Genomic DNA, 17,176 nt, shown 5'->3' with positions numbered 1-17,176 from the left:
TGGCATCAACCATTACGTAAGGTTTCTGGACAAAGTCTTTGAACAATTGAACTTGGTGCTCAAAAAGGAGTTTTAATTTGAGTGTAGAGTGGAGACTAGGAAGGCCAAACAGAATCGCCCCAGGGCATTGGGCCTCTGAAGCATCCAGGCTCCCTGCCCTCTGCTGCTCTCTGTGCCTTGGGAGGAAGTGGGCCGGAAGTGGTCAGAACAGACTGACTGGGATGGGCAGCTGAGTCCGCGTGAGCTTGTGCCAGGTCTCTTCCCCATATCCTCTCAACTCCCCCTCCCTCAACCTCAGAGAAGGGGTCCTGCTTCTCTGCATCTGCTCTTAAAAGCCAAGGAACCACCAAGACCCCAGATCCCACGCAGGCAGGCGGCACGGCACACCCCCCTCTCAAACCTCTCTACTCCAAAGCCCTACCTTCTTGACTCACAAAACAGAGGTGGGGGTGGATGCTGGTGACAGCGGGGCGAGCAGCATGAGAATCGCTAGCTCTGCGCACGTCTCTGCTCCCAGGAAGACTCCATGTTTTGCGGGGTTTCCGATTGCATTTGAATGATACACAGATACAAAAGGCAGACGCTCAGAGCAACAGTGATCTTTTAAGCGTACCCTTTTTTTTTCCCCCTGCAAATATTTGATTTTTTTTCTTGTGTTTATTATCTCTCCTGATCCTCTAGGTTATGAACTGGTTCTTTTGTATTTTAAGTAATTCTCTCTCCTTTTTCCATTCATGTCTTATGAATAATTTATATATATAGTCAACTATAGTAAAAAGGGCCCAAGTGTTTTTACTAATAAAGCATTCTAATGAAATTCTGGCCATTCTGAGGGCTGAGAGGCAGTGACTTCTCTGTGGATGGAGGTCTAACCTTTCTCAGGTCCCCTTGTTCCTGCTGCCCTGTCCCTGTTGCTGCCAGGCTTGGCGTCTCTTTCCATCTGGACCGTGGGTTGAAGGCTGTTCAGCACCAGGGTGAATGAGGCTCCCCAGCTCATTCACTGGGCAGCATGACCACACTGGAAAGAACCCACGATTTAAAAAAGAAAAGATTGTAACAACAACACAAGATTATTCAAACACCCTAAAACTTGGCTAAGCTGTTTCTGTTTGTTGTGACAAGGGCTTATATAGCCCAGGCTGGCCTTGAACTCGCTATGTAGCCAAGGGTCACCTCTGCTCCTGGACCTTCCCCCCAGTGCTGACATTATAGGTGGGTAGTACCACACTCAGCATCAGGCTCGGCACGTGGCTGCTTGGTGTTGTGTTTACCATGTGTCCCCATCATGGGACATTTTCCTGGTGTTCTAGTGGCTCTGAGGATCACCTTCGCTGTGACCCTCACCAGGCCTGAAGCCCGGCCTCGCTGACCATGTGACCACAGGCTACTCAATGTCTCTGTGTCCATCACCAGTTGATCGATTAAGAATAAACTGCTTTCTGCATGGGTTTCCTCATTGCTGGGCTAGAGTGTGTGATAGTACGTTATCCTGTAGGTCCATCCATGTCACTCTTGATGTCACCAGCCCCCTTCCTAGCTGAGATCTTATAAGGATTCTCCTTCCCTTTCTCCTCACTTAGACCCAATGTTCTGCTGCCTCATTCTGTTCTTACCCCCTCTGCCCTTCCGTGACCCCACTTAAAGGGCAATCAGTTTTTTGTCAGAATCACTGAAGGATGCTTCTCCCTTCCCCTTTCTGGAACATGTAGGAAGAAGGGGGAAGTTGATGTGAGAGCCTTGGAAAGGAGACTAGCTGGCCAGGCTGAAACAATTCTGTGCCTGCTGACACACATTTATGCAGCTGCTCAAGTCTGTTTCTCTCAATGCTTTGTCTTCTAACAATCAGGATGTGTAAGTGACCATGCTGGCCTCTGCGATGGTTGCTCATGCCTTGTACTGTGTGTGAGCTGAGGGCCCATTCTCTTGCTGGGCCTCTCATTGCTTCTAGCCACTCATGGACTGTTCTTAACTCCTTCGTCTCAGAGACAAACTGCCAACTCTCTCAGGAATGGGCCAGAACCTGTTCCAGCCCTTACTTGTGATCTTAACTTCTATTGTCCCCATGCTACAAAGAAGAGTCTCCAGGAAACCGAAGGGACTAGGCGTCCTGACAGTGGTCCTGGAGCAGGTGGTCACGGGCACCAGTCATGTTAGCCTTCAGTCTGTGGGTGTTTGTTACCGAGTGTCCCGAGGTGCCGCAGAATCTAAAGCAACTACCCAGGAGAAGCTGAATGAGGAGGAGGCTGGGCCTGATGCGAGAGGTAGGGAGGTGAGGTTTCAAGAGAAGCTGGATATGGAAGAACAATGCATCCTCAGAAATGGCGAATCTGGGGCTTAGTCTTGGCCAGGAGGGCTTTCTGGTGCCAAGAAGCTACTTTCCTCCTGACCATCTTTTAAATTTCAAATTGATTTTACCTAATTCATCATAGACATCCACCTATGTGAGTAACTACAGGCCTGTACTTTAACATAGCTGCACGCTGGTTTATACAGATGCTGTGTAATTTAGTTAAATCATTTACCTGTAGATGACATTAAGGGACGAGTGTTGTGTCATCTCTTCCAAATTAGCATGCTAGAGTCTCAACACACAGGTTGGCCATGTTTGGAGATGGGGCTTCTAGGAAGTGATTAAGGTTACATCAGGTGTATGAGCTTTATAGGGTGGGGCACTAATCCAATGGAATTGGTGTCCTTCCTTATCAGAACACACCAGGGAACTTGCTGTGTATCCCTCCAAGTTCATGCAGCTGAAAGAAGGCCACATGAGGACAGAGTGAAAAAGCTGGCTCTCTGCACGGTGGGAGAAACTCTCACAGGCACCGCCATGCTGGAAATCATCAAGGCTCCATCCTGCAGAACCAGAGAAAATCAACGCATTGCTTGAGCACACAGTCTGGGGGCTTTTGCCAAAGCAGCCTGTTCTAGTCTGCCTTCTGTTGCTATGATAAACTCCATGACCAAACCCGCTGGGGGAGGAAAAGGGCGAATCTCACCTTACAGGGTCACGGTTCATCAGGGAGAGAAGGCACAGCAGCAGTCTGGGGGAGGGGGCACCGAAACAGGAGCCATGGAGGAATGCTGCTGTCTGCTTTGGTCCCAGGCCTATGTTCAGCCGCCTTTCTTCTACAATCCAGGCCCACCCGCGTAGGGATGGTACCACACACAGAGGCCTGGCTCCTCCCGCATCAATTAGCGATCAATAAAATGCCCTCACAGACGTGCCCACAGGCCATTCTGATGGAGACAAATCTTTAATTGAGGGTTCCTCTTCTCAGGTGCCTCAGGTTGACAACCGAGATTAGTCATCACGTAAGCCAGACAGACCAATGCATGTGAACGTTTAAATTGTTTATAATTTCCCCTTGTTATAAACCATTGGCGTGATCATTTTTTCTTGTTGCGTAATTTTGACTTGCTGGATCATAAGCTATTTCTTTTTCAACCCTTTAAATTAAAATGTCTTCTATTGTTAAATTTATGCATATCATAAAGTCAAGAATAATAAATGCCCTACATCCTTCCAGCTATCTTTCAGCAATCATCTCTAGTCCTGTGTCCACACCCTTAGGAACTAGGAAGGTGCTTGTCGCTTTGGTGCAGGGAATTGGGAATCTTCAGACCGTGGATCAGGGGAAAGGAAGGAGCACGACTCTCTTTGATCAGTTACATCTTTTGTCCTCTGCCTCTGTGTCATTATTTGTCCTATGCCCTCCTCTGTGGCCATTTTCCAGTCCTTGGGCACACAGGTTCAACCTGTCTCTCTGAAATTAACCGTGTGTGCTACCTAACCACATGCCCAGTAAGTCCCTTTGTTCGGCCTCAAAGAACTTGGGAAGCCCTTGAACGGGAAAGCCGAGAGTAATGAAGGAGGCTTCCAGCCTGCCCTCCTTCCCAGCTTCCAGCAAGATCCAATGAGCACAATTTGTATTCAAGGAGGCTCCGTTGTCAGCTAGTAAGCAAGTGCCTCCAGAGAGGGGGAGGCGCAGTACACACACCAGTTACCATGGGGACAGACAAGCTATAATAAATGTCCAGGATCCTAGCTTGAGGAGGTTTTCACAGTTTGGAGTAATTTCTTTGTCAATCATCTGTGAAGTCCCTCCTAATGAATCACCGGGTCTAACTGTTCTTCAGTCGACTATGGGCCATGGGGATCCTGGGCAGAGGCCAATCTTAAAAGCAAAGTCAAGAGCATGGGCCATCACTAATTTGTACATATTTTGTAAATTGAGTGACCTCTGCACTAGTGAGATTCTGTGAGTCTGCAGAGTGGGGCGCAGTTCACACAGCTTTTCAAGAACGCATTGGCTTCCTGGTTTCAGAGGGTCGCCGTTGCTTCCCAGAATCCTGTGCAGCTGGGGAGAGGAAGTTAGGCGGTTCAGTGAAGGAAGAAAGGGTGTTCCATAGGCACTCCCCTGTCTTAATGGAGAAGAACTTCTCGCTTCTATGAAGCCTATCTGTGCTTGCTTAGTGACACTCCGCACACAAAGTGTGTACCAGGCTCCCTCTTCCTGCTCCTGTACCCACTTAACCATAGAAGGGCATTTTAGGGGTCACCAAGACCTACCATGTTTACAGTTGTTCTGGGACTTGGAGCTTTGGCTCCCCATGGCTTCCAAGACCCTCCATGACTGCGTCATCACCCTCTCTGGGGGATGAGGGAGCACTTGTCACCCCTACCAAACCTGCTGCAATCCTGTGTCCCAAACAGACCAGACTCCTCCTGTCCCTGGGAAGAGTCTCCTCTCCTGCAACATTCTCCCTGTCCTAGCGCCTCACTCAGACCCACTTTTCCATGTGTGCCAGTCTCTCCAAGGGAGTTCACCAGCTCTAGGCAAGGTGCTCAGATGACCTATTTGACTTCTATTGAGTTATGAGCTCCTAGCAGGGAGATGCTGGTCTGTGGCCTGCCAAAAGATACTTCATGTGGAATAAAAGACAGCTGAATTTGGCTGAGTAGACACAGACAGGTGTGAGTGATTGTCCGGGTGACCAGAGGATCTTCTGTGTCAAATTTCAAAGTAACCCCTTCTCCTCTCACCCTCTAGGGAGTAGCTGCAGAATTTCTATAACAGGTGTTTTGACCCTGACCCTTTGTCAGTTAAGACAGTAGGATGTGCCCAAGGAGAGTGATAAGGCTTAATCCTGATTTTTAAAATCAATGTGACTAATTAAAAAATAATTCACTGAACTAAAAAACAAGTTCAGAAACAATTACGATAATTAAAATATCACCACCTTAATTGAGACCAAGCAATGGGCTTGAAAAATAACATTAATTAAAAAAAAAAAACCTACATGAAGCTTGTAATTAACTGGCTTTTGAATTCAATGTGCTTCAGCTCAACAAATCTCTCTATAAATTAATTCATTCTTATTTTTTTCCTTGAAGAAAGATTTCTAAAAGTTATTTTGAAAAATTAATTGGATGTGTGTTCTATACCAGTTGACTCTGGGCTAGTTTCTGCTGGAAGGTGGGTGGATGAGATGGCATTACCTTCACAGTCCCTGCGGTGCCCTCGCTGTGCCCTCGCTGTGCCCTCGCTGGCCACATTTCTGGTTAGCTCCCGGTGAGTCCTGCAGGTGTTGTGACACTGTAGCAGGGACACTGGGTCTTGTTGTCTTGGAGGATGGCTGCTTTCTGTCACCAAGCATGTACACAGAGAGGGTGTGTCTTGGAGAAAACCACCAAGAAATCCCCAGTGCCTTGACAGCAAGGCTCCACACCTGCACAGGGCTGTCCCTGACGTCTGTCCTTCCTTCCCTCCTCACATGAGCAATTCCTCCACCTAGTGGAAGTGATTTTCAAATGTTGATTCTTTTTTTTTTAAAAAAAGATACCTATACTAGTTTGAAACATCACCGTTTTCTAAAAGGTTTGTTTTTACTTTATGTGTATGGGTGGTTTTGCCTGCTTGTTTCTCTATGCACCATGTGTATACAGTGCTCACAGAGACCAGAGGAGGGCATCAGAACCCTTGGAACTGGAGTTACAAAAGGTTGTGAGCTGCCTTGTGGGTGCTGGAACTCAAACTCAGGTTCTCTAGAAGAGCATCCAATGCTCTTAACTGCTGGGCCATCTCTCTGTTCCCTGATCACTGAATTTGGGGATTTCGTACAAGAGTATGCTATAAATACATTCTTTCCACTACCCCTTCTCTGTTCCAACTCCTCCTGTGTTCCTCCAACTACCCTCTCTCAAATTCATGACCTCTTCTTCTATATTTACTACACACTCACATACACACACGCGCACACACCACACACACACACACAGCACCCCGACTGAGTCCAATTAGTGCTGTCCTTTTCTACATGTGTGTAGGTCTGATCCCTTACAACTGAGATCCTGTCTCTCAAAATAAATCTAAACTATTTCTCCCCATCTCAGCAGTTATGATGCAATAGTAACACTTGTAGGTTGAGGCTAATCAACAGCTATACAATTAGACTTAAAAGCCATTCAATAGGAGGGAAGTCAGGCCTGGTACTATCAACCCAACCAAGAACCCATGGCTACAGAGATCATAGGCCCTAGAGGAAAACCTAGTACCAGCATGTTCCCAAAACCACAAAGATTCCTCCTTAAGCCTGCAGACACGTACAGCCCTGGCATCTTACCAAAAAAGTTTCTTTCTTTGGAGAAAACCTTCCAACTAATCAAGACTGCAGAGAACAAATAACTCTGGGGTGCCCATCCCCAAATGGGACATCTACACTAGAACCCCAGAAGAGGCTCAGGAAACATTGAAGGAGCAGGGGCGGAAAGGTGGTAAGAACTCGAGGACCAGGACAACCGCTGTGGGATAGTTTCTTCTGCATAGGATGTGTTGCCTCCATGAACTCCCACCAACATGGCTGCCTGCCAAGACCTGCAGAGACCACACCAGTCAGCATGCTGAACTCTCACCAACATGACTGCCTGTCCGAGACCTGCAGAGACCACACCAGTCAGCATGCTGAACTCTCACCAACATGACTGCCTGCCCGAGACCTGCAGAGACCACACCAGTCAGCATGCTGAACTCTCACCAACATGACTGCCTGTCCGAGACCTGCAGAGACCACACCAGTCAGCATGCTGAACTCTCACCAACATGGTTGCCTGCCAAGACCTGCAGAGACCACACCAGTCAGCATGCTGAACTCTCACCAACATGACTGCCTGCCCGAGACCTGCAGAGACCACACCAGTCAACATGCTGAACTCTCACCAACATGACTGCCTGCCCGAGACCTGCAGAGACCACACCAGTCAACATGCTATGTGGCAGGAGGAAAGTCTCACAAGGCCCTGCCCCTAGATGAAATGCCACTTCTAGGTTGATCTCCTACCCGTCATTTGTTTAGAAAGAGGAACCAGGCAGTACTGTGCTGTGTCAGGGCTGGGAGCCTTGTGGCTTCTGCTCAGAGCACAGTAGACCTGGACTCCATGTCCTTTCATCCCCCGTCAAACCAAGCACGGCTATATTTCAAAGCAAAGCGAGTGCCGGTGATGAAGCGGAGGCTGACCCCTTGATTTGTGAATGTTCTGCTGTGCTGTGAAGTTCATCTACTCCAAACAATTCACAGGCATGTTTGCAGTGCTCAGACCCTCGTAATTACCTTTGAGCTGATCGGACGTCTCTGTGCAGAGCGTTAATATGTGCACGGAGTTAAGTAGTGGGTGGCTGATGGCTGGCTGGCTCTCGTTTGCTTGCGTGATACTGAGGATTCAGCATAGGCGTGATACTGAGGATTCAGCATAGGGCCTCGCAACTGCTAGGCAAGGCTCTACCCCCAACTCCCTTTTTATTTAGAAGTGGGGTTACAGGCAGTTACCCAGGAAGGCCTTGAACTACTTACCATTCTCTCGAGTAGCTGGGGTTTCAGGTAGCACCCTCAGGTTTGGTTGACTGTTGGTTAAAATACTCACATTTGGGGTGGATGTTTTGCTTATTACGGATGTCTGGCTTTTCAGATGGTAAGGCTTATCTACCGTAGTTATCCTAATAGTGGGATGGTGATTATGAGAATGCAGGGAATTGAATGGACATGGGTTAAGTGCCTCTACTAGGGGATGGGGGATGGGTGTCGCCATGTCTAGAGGTAGTAGGCGGAGCGTGCAGCTCACTCAGTGTCCTCTTCTGGTTGAGTTCTGGTGCTGGTGACTGTGCGACTTGGTCCTGAGGGACACATTGGCTGGGTGTGTTGTGGCCTCGCATCACCAGACCCATGGACTCATCTTTTACTCCTTACAGCCCAGAAGGAGTCTAGAAAATGGTGTGGTGGGCTGCCCACTTCGAGTCTGGGCTTGTCTGTCAGACTTCTAGATGATCGGCTCTACCAAAACAAGTAATAGGACAGAGTTTGGGTTGATAGAGCAGTATGCAAATTTCCACCGCGCCTCTCACCCGCCACTCTCTTCAAGAGCAATTTCAGTGTGATATGCATTTTGTCCAGGGCCCCGTCTCTGGATGCTGTGAGGGCTAAGTGAGAGAGGTAACCAGTTAGAGCAGGCTGACCAGAGACACCTGGGAAAAGAGACCCTCGATGGAGACTCCATCAGACTGACTTGTGGGTCTGTCTGTGCAGCTCGGTGAATCCATGAAAGAGAGACTCTCCCACGGTGCATTTTTTAAGAGTGGTGGTTGAACATGAAGCTGTTGGAAGCCAGCCAGTGAAAGGCTCTCCTCTTTGTTTCCTGTCTCTGCTCCTGCTTGAGTTCCTGCCCCAACTTCCTGCAGCATTGGACTGCAGTTGGGGAGATTTAAGCTGAATAAGCCCTTTCCTCCTCCCTAAGTTGTTTTTGGTCTTATTTATTACAGCACCAGAAAACAAACTAGGGTAATGAGCTAATCCAATTTGAGGGCTTAGTGCACCGCCTGCATGTCAGACATACTCGACTGAGTGCCAGTGATTGTTCCTGTAATTATGAAGCCTTGTTACCCACTCTGAGAACAGAACACAAACCTTCAAACCCAGCCCATGTATGGCACGTGCTTACCATCCTAGATGTAAAGACACCTGCATGTATTAACCAATGGCAGCTAACAAGCCCTAACCATCCATAAAGGAGCTGTTAGTAAATTGGGAAATTTTACAGAAGAAGAAATGGAGGCATAGACTGGTTGGAAAACAGCCAAACTAGAATGCCTTCCCAGAAGCCCTGGAGCTGATGTCTGTGCCCTTTCCTGCCTTGCACAGTTGCATTGTTCTGTCCACCTGAGTGGCAGTGTGGACATAAAACATTCGCGGGAAGTCAGCTGAAGAAGCAAGAGTCCAAATTCTGCTCCAGTGTCTGTCACACACATCAGATAGTGTTGCAGAGTCCGGCACCCATCAAGGAGGCCAGCCTGAGATTCGCCATCTCTGAAAGCCTCTGGGGAAGAAATTCCAAGGCCCAGCAGCATTGGCATCTACTGAGGGAAATGCCCTAACTGGCCGCCGTGGTGAGGTTGCCGGTGGTGTAGTCTCCAGGTTCCCTGAGATCCTAAGTGGTGAATGGAGGTGAGAGAAGAGACAAGGAAGGACTGACATTGTCCTCACGGGTGGTCACATGCTAATCTTTACTGGATGTCTTAGTTCTGAAGGCATCGTAGAGAGCAGTTGAAGTTGACTGCACTACACTCCAAGGTATGACGCACAGAGATCACGCCAACCTTCTAACGTCGTCTTCAGAAAACCAGCCATTTCTACACAGGAACAGGAAGCTCTGCCTGCAAATTTCTAGAAGGCTCAGCTCTGGAGGACTCTAGCAGGCCTAGCCTTCTCTGCTACTTGCCTCCAGAGGCTGCTCTTAGCTTAAGACTCCGGAGCAAGCCTGTCTCTGGGGCTCAAACCAACTGCTCGCCTGTTGGCTTGCCTGTTGGAGCCTGTTTCTCTGTTAAGCCCAAGCCTCAGAGCATAACCCCTGGGAAGTAGACTCTACCAGGTGACTCCACTGGGGTGGGAATCGGGGTCTTGCTGCTGCTGTGACTGATAAAAGAACGCTCCCTGCTTGTTCACAGCCGCTACCTCTGCCACAGGGAGGAGCCACCCTGAGATAAACAGCAGTTGCACCTCCTAAGGTTGTGGGTTCAGGACCCTTGAGAAATTCCCAACAACAGCCTAAAGAAAGTGATGTGCGATTTTCAGGCCTGGGTGGCAGAGAAGATCTGTGACTTTCTGTGTGGTAGCCCGAGCCTCATTGGTGGGGTAGACAGTTTTGCAGTTCCTGCTCAGAATGCCAATCTGTTTAGACAAATGTTTGTGTGAGGGTGGTGTGGGGAGTTTCCCTCCCCTGGCTCGGAGAGCAGTTATGAAAGATTTACTGCCTAATAGGCTTTCAGCCTGGAAGCTGGGAGATGGCACAATCGCTTTTGTTTTGCAGAGAATCCCCTGGGGCCTCCTCTGTACCCATGATGAGCACATGTACCTCAGCAAGCAGAGTGCTGATTAGCCAGGGGCCTGCTGCCCAGCCTCGTCTAGAAAATGCTGCTGAATATGACCTTGTGCCTTTGGGAATTCTTTCTGGAGTTATGTGTTTGGAACAACTTTTCCCCTCTCTCATTATTCAGACCCACAGCTCCAGCGAAGAGATTGACTGTCTCGTGATCACCCAGACACGCCGCCCCGCGTTTGCTCAAGCCGCTCTTCCTGCCCGGCTTGTCTTTTCCATCTTTGCTTTGCAAAAATCCTGCCCATCCTTCAAGATTCAATTCAAATATTAATGCTTCACTAATCCTTGCCCTAGAAATTGATCTCTATTTTTCTCTCCAGCTCCGTTATCATTCTCTATGCCCATCACGGTCCTTATCTAATTCTGCCTTGCACAATCAATATTTATGTGTAGACTTTCCCCCACTCCCACTTACATCCGAACTTGGTGTTGTACAAATATCTTGCCCGTTCTGAAGTTTTCAAAAAAATTAAAATAAACTATTCATGTATGAAGTTCATATTTATTGAACAGAAGCAAACAATGTCAGCAAGAATTTGGGGTGTGTGTAATAGGAAATAATTAAAATTAAGCATGGAAGAAGTCACACAAGCCAACAGTAACCAAAGAGGGACAGTCTTGGTATCTCTTGGTCCTTGGATTATGTACACCTGTGAGGGATATCTTTAAAGAGTGCGTAATTCCTGCTTAAAAATCACGGCACTGGAAAAGGCCTAGGACACGAATGGGCTGCTCTCTGGGTGCTTGAGAGCCCTGGGTGACAGACGCAGAGCTCCGCCTGGCTTGGATTCCCTTGCAGTCCCCACCAGCCTCGGAAAAGACACACAGCGCAGATCGGCACAACTGGCCTTTTTCCCACTTGTCTATGTGAGTGGTGACGGAAATTAAATTTCCCTGGAGGTGCTAACCCTGCTCTCCTTGTTTTTATCTCAGCCCTGGACCCATCCAAGGACCCTTGCCTGAAGGTGAAGTGCAGCCCTCACAAAGTGTGTGTGACCCAGGACTACCAGACAGCCCTGTGCGTCAGCCGCAAGCACCTGCTGCCCAGGTAAGTGGGGGGAAGAAGGTGACTAGAAATTTGGGGTGCTCTGTGACTGGGGGATCTGAAGCATCCAGACTGTGCCTGGGAGCAGGGTGGACAGAGGAGAGCAGTGTGTTTGCCTTTAAATACTATCAGGTGCCTGTACTCAGGTGCTGGGATTAGACAGCAAGCACAGGTTTGCCAAAACCAGTAATTTTTTTTAAATGATGATTATTATCATTATTGTTGTTGTTGTTATTTTAGTGTTTGTGGGTTTTTTTTGTCTGCATATCATGTGTTCCTGGTGCCCACAGAGGTCAGAAGAAGGTATTGATTGTATCCTTAGAACTGGAGTTGTAGATGTAGGTGCTGAGAATTGAACCGAGGTCCTTTGGAAGAGCAATCAGTGCTCTTAAATGACAAACCGTCTCTCCATCTCTAAGAATAGAAATCTTAACTTAAAAAATTCTCAATTTTGACTCTGAGCCCTCATCTGAACAGAAAAGCCCCTTTTCATCAACATGAGGGCCGTCCTCTTCCTTGAGTAACCCTGGTACCCAGGAAGGGTACAGTCAAGAAAGCAGGAAGTGGTCCTTCATTTTTTTTGGTTGCCACTGACAGTCTGAGCCCTCCCACAGCCCTGGCTTTAGTAGTTCCAATGTGACAGCCTGGGAGTCTGCAGAATGGGTGCTTTCTCTCTCCAGATGGTAGCCATTCGCACTGGCCCCTTGGCTAATCCTCCTAGGACATGCTGTGATTGATGGTCCTTTCCCTTCTGAGTGACCTCCACTGGATTTTGCTGGGGGTGGGGGGTGGGGGTAGGTAGCACCTCTCCCCTGGCAGCAAAACAGAGCGTCTCATCAGAGCGATGCGCAGCCTCTGTCTTCCCTAGTCTGAGGTCTGATGCCACGACGTGGCCACTGGAATCCGTGCCCGGGGATTGCATTCAGTGTTGTTGCAAGTGCGAAGCATGGAGATGTGCCTGGCGATTTTCTAGGCTGGCGCTTCTTCCCCGGAGTCAGATGGGTCCTGCCCTGGACCCCAGAGTGGTGCTCAGCGATTGCTCTTCAGTTCCTCTGGGTGGTTTTTAAATCAGATAAATTTTTCTGGTCTCTATTCTGCAAATGCAGAGCTGAAGCAGTAAGAAGTATTGATACTTTGCATATACATGTTTAAAAGCCTTTAAATATTACATAAAAATGTACTATTTATTTATTTTAGAATTTCATATACTATATTTTGATCATATTTTCCCCTACCCCAAATCCTCCCACATCCTCTCTCACCTCCTTACCCACCCAACTTCATGCCTTTAAAACAACAACAACAACAAAAAGAACACAAAAACAACAACAACAAAAGCACAGACAAAAAACTAAGCCTGGAGTCTATTTTGTGTTGGCTAACCACTCCTGAGTGTGGAGCCTGCCCTGGAGTGTGGTCTCTCCACTGAAGAAAGCTGATTTCTCTCTCCCAGCAGCTATTAATGACAAATAGCTTCTTGGCTTGGGGCGTGGCTTGTGCCCACCCCCTCTTCTCTGTGCTGGGATTTTGCCAGCCATAGTCATATGCAAGTCATTACTGAGTGGGATGTAAGAATAATTTCGTCGTTATCATTTGAAGCCCCGTTTCAGGTACCCACACTCCAAGAAAACCACCCCAGTCCTCCCACCATGTGAAATCTGCCTTTAGGAGAGAAGGACATGAGCCTTCATTACTGGCAAGGAAGAGAATGCCCCCAATTAGGAATAATCTCCAAAGTGGTTCAACCACTCGGTCTCATGTATATGTGTGTGCACATGTGAATGTATGCTTCAGGGCATCCTTCCCATGCTTTCCCCTAGACTTTGATGAAATACCAAATAAGAGATTTTTAGTCTTAAATTCAAATGCAGTTATCTCCTTGGTTTTCATACCAGGTATACAAGGCATTGTCCTGGGCACACCACACTTCTGAGCCTCATTCTCAGTTTATGTGGCAAGAATAGACCCCAGATCCTACATCCATAAGCTGATAATAGCTTTGGGCATGGATTTAGGAAGGAGACAGAAGTGGGTTCAATTCCTCCGGCCTATGTAAATTTGAGCAATAAGTTTGTGTGTCTAAATTTGTATTTCTTCATCTGTTAAATGGATTTAATGTGAAGACACAGTGTATTTTGTGTGGAAGTTCAATATAGGTGATGGTGCACAATGACGGTTTGATGTCCAACAATGCCAGCTAGTCTAACCATCAGTGAAACAATTGTCGTACTAGTTATTCTCTGAGTAATTCTGGAAGCTCAGCCAGAACTCTCCCTCCCAGCTGTGTATGTTCCTGAGAAAGAAGCAGCTTCCCTTTCTCAGTCTGAGTGTGCTGCCTTCGAGCCTTTGGACCGGATCTCAGGGGTTATGGTGACATTTCTGCTGCCGCTTTGTGCTTTGCAACAGGGAAGACAAAGAAAACGACTGCATTTCTGATCATAGGGTCTATTCATCGCTAGAAAAATAGCACAAGAATGTGCTTTGGTGAAGATGGTACACCTTCTTCTTTAGCAGGAAGGGAGGTGATCTGGCCCAAGGAGACCTGTGGTGTGGTCGCTGTGGTTGTATCCCCAAATATCCTCAGAAGTGGGATTTCTCAGCCCTCGATAGTAGCCATGTGTGTATCTCCCTGAAGGGTCTTGGATGTCTTCCCGGATGAAGCATCTGCCCTTCTACATTAAACTTCAGGGGTCCCCCAGAGTAGAGACAGCATACTGACAACTCTATTTTTTCTTCTGAGAACTGCTTTTTCATTCTGTAAAATATCTATAGAGAATCCTGCTAGCCGAGCTGGCCTCTCGCAGCTCAAAGGGAACATGTTGTCTCTAGACTTTGAGAAGCTGCTGACAGACCAGGAGCAAGCTAGGAGACCTCAGCTGATGAGAACAACCCCCTCCCCAGCGTAGACTGACTTGCAAGTGGATTGGGGGCAAGGCTGGGAATGCCCCAGCGAGAAAGGCTGTGGCCTGAATGTGGACCTCAAGTGGGTAGAGCATTTCCTGGGAGCACAAGACTGTGGACACCGTGTTTCAGGGCTGGCGTCTCCTCCAGCTCTTTGAGGAGGAGGCTTGTGGGGATTTCATCCGGAGGCTCCCGCTGCATTCACATCCTTCTCAGAGAGCTCCTGTGGAAATTCTTTCTCTCCTTCCTGCTGGTAGGCTGTTCTGGCGGTGTGGGAGGAGGTAGATTCGCGGCCATATGTTCCTGCTTCACAGTCTCCATGGGATCACTGGTGAACTGCAGAGTGAAGGATGTGGTCAGAACGGCTTCTTGTTGATGTCTTAAAAATTATTTCTCTACCTTTGGAATGATGGTTGATGCTTATTATAGAAAATATTTTAAAATTACAAAAAATAAGTAGGAAGTAGGTAAAGGCCACAGTGTTTAAATGCAGTAATTAAAGTATTTCAGTAAGTTCTGTCTAGTTTCTAGCTTTTCTTGTCTCTGTTAAAATTTATTTATTTTATGTATATTATTTTGCCTGCATGTACATGTGTATAGCACACGTGTGCCTGATATCCTTAGAGATAAGAAGAGGGCATTGGATCCCTTGGAGCTGAAGTCATAGGTGTTTATGAACTGCCACGAGGGTGCTGGGCACAAAGCCGTCTTGTGGAAGAGCAGCCAGTGCTCTTAGCGTCTGAGCATCCCTTCGACTTCTGTTTTGCTTATTGACTTGTTTTTGTCAAAACTTATTTAGCAAGTGGCCTATGTAACATAAAATTTAGTGTTGATATTTATACATGAACACTTTAGGGTACTGTAAACCAAGCTTAAAATTTTAGTGATTACATAGCATGCTGTATAAAAATTTCACTTGAGAGATGGGTCACATTTGTAAACACACACACTAAGTCTATAAAACTTTCAGAAGAAAATGACGTGAGATTTCTGTCCTTGGGTTTGATTAAGACTTCCTAATTGTGACGTAGCAAATGATATTTTACCCAGATTGAAGATGGCTGACGTTCTGTAGATACTTTTACATTTTTTTTTTTTTAAAAAAAGTCCAATCATGCTGGGAGGGAATATTTCAGAGGGTTTGCTTTACATATATGTACATGTAAAAGTACTCTCATGTGTGTTTATCTCAGCTTCATTTAGAGTCACACCACACACACACACACACACACACACGAGAATGCAAGGTGAGCTGATCAGCCAATTGTGTCCTAACCATTATAATTGAAACTACTCAGCAACAAACACAAGTACGCTATTAGTATACCAAACAATCAAAAAATAATTGAATACCAAAAAGGATCAGACTCAAATAAATATGAGGTGTGCCAGCTCCATTTCCTCTCTTCTGGGGCCAAGCCAGTAATAAGGGACACAGACTCCGTGTCTGGGGTCGCAGGAAACACACAGCTGCCTGGGGAAGAGGAGAATATGAGAGTATAGGTGAAGGCTAAGCATCCTACAACTCATGGCCACAAGGCAGATCCTTTGGGAAACAGAGACGTCAGACTCCATCCTGGGAAACCAGAGCCCCATTTGTAACTGAGTCTGCTAGCAATGGAAAGAGATGTTTAAAACAATGTTTTATTACTCATAATTTTTTTAATCCTATCTGAGATATTCTTAGGAGAATGTTGCCAAGGGACGGAGCCTGCAGAGGGCTCTGCTGTCAGGGTCTCTGCTATTGGGGATCACTGGTTCTGATCAGCTGCTTGTGGAGATGGAGAGGGTGGGGTCTCCTCATGGAGGGATGAACATTGATTTCTCTCTCTCGCCATTGATTTTCATTTGGAGAATAGAAAATTGAAGCATTTGTTTGGGGCCGTCCAGACAAGCCACACTCTCTGATTCTGACGGTGTGTTGTGAATGAGGAGACCGTGTCAGAATGGGACTTGCACTGTCTAAGTGGACCCTCAAAGCCTTGGGGAGCAGTGGGTACTCATCTATTTTTAAGTAAGGAGCAAGACGGCCCAACTTCCCAGAGGCCTGGGCCTCTCTCATGTAATGGCCCTTCATCTCTGCTTCCTCCTTATCTGGAATAACAACTAATTCTCTGCGCCAGCCAAGAATTTAGATGCCGTTGAGGCTCTTGGTACAGTAGACACATCTCAGGGCTTTCTCTCTTTTATGTGAACTTGAAAAAAAAGAATCAAAGTGTTTGAGGTCAGAGAGAAACACATCACAGGATGTGCCTCAAATACCAAACTCTCAGAGGATATTTGAAAGGATGGGGTTATTTCATCTCAGTTTTGTCTTACAACAAAGCACTGCCTCTTGCTACAGGGGCTTTGAACCGGTTGATTATACACATACATAGCTGTGGAGGATTGGGAGGCACATGAGCATGTGGAAGGCGCCAGGCTTCCGGGCGCCTGCCCGACTTTCTGATGCTTCGTCCATCGTGGCATTCTTGAGTTATCATCGGGTCGTGGAGACCACCTTCATTACTAGGAATCTGCACTGCTGTGACTTGTGTCCCTTCCGTGAGGGACCATACACTGCTGTGGGCTTCATTTTAAACTCAGAGATCTCCATGGGCAGAGCTCAAGCCCAAGAACTTGGTGGTATTCCTCTGCTGGCAATGGAACCTTTGAAGCTAAGTTTGGGTTCACTGTCTTCCAAGTCAGTCACTTACTTGATAAACGAGGACTCCACCATGGCCTGTTTTTGGCAAAGGCATACAATTTGTGTATTTAGAGCTTGTACCAAATATATACCTCTGAAGAAGGGGAGAGGGGAGTGCGTG

General features: G+C 47.2%; 1 protein-coding gene across 1 annotated transcript in view; it reads left to right on the top strand.

Annotated features, from left to right (window-relative positions):
• Positions 1 to 17,176, top strand: part of Spock1 (SPARC (osteonectin), cwcv and kazal like domains proteoglycan 1) — a 469,711-nt gene that overhangs the window by 312,435 nt on the left and 140,100 nt on the right. Inside the window, exon 4 of the mRNA XM_057787144.1 lies at positions 11,357 to 11,471. Coding sequence (XP_057643127.1) covers positions 11,357 to 11,471 — 115 coding nt within the window. The remainder of the gene's footprint in view (positions 1 to 11,356; positions 11,472 to 17,176) is intronic.

Source organism: Chionomys nivalis, chromosome 13, assembly GCF_950005125.1.
Source record: "Chionomys nivalis chromosome 13, mChiNiv1.1, whole genome shotgun sequence".
NCBI classification, from domain to species: Eukaryota; Metazoa; Chordata; class Mammalia; order Rodentia; family Cricetidae; genus Chionomys; species Chionomys nivalis.
The sequence above is the reverse complement of the archived record's forward strand: the minus strand, read 5'-3'. Positions and strand labels throughout refer to the sequence as shown.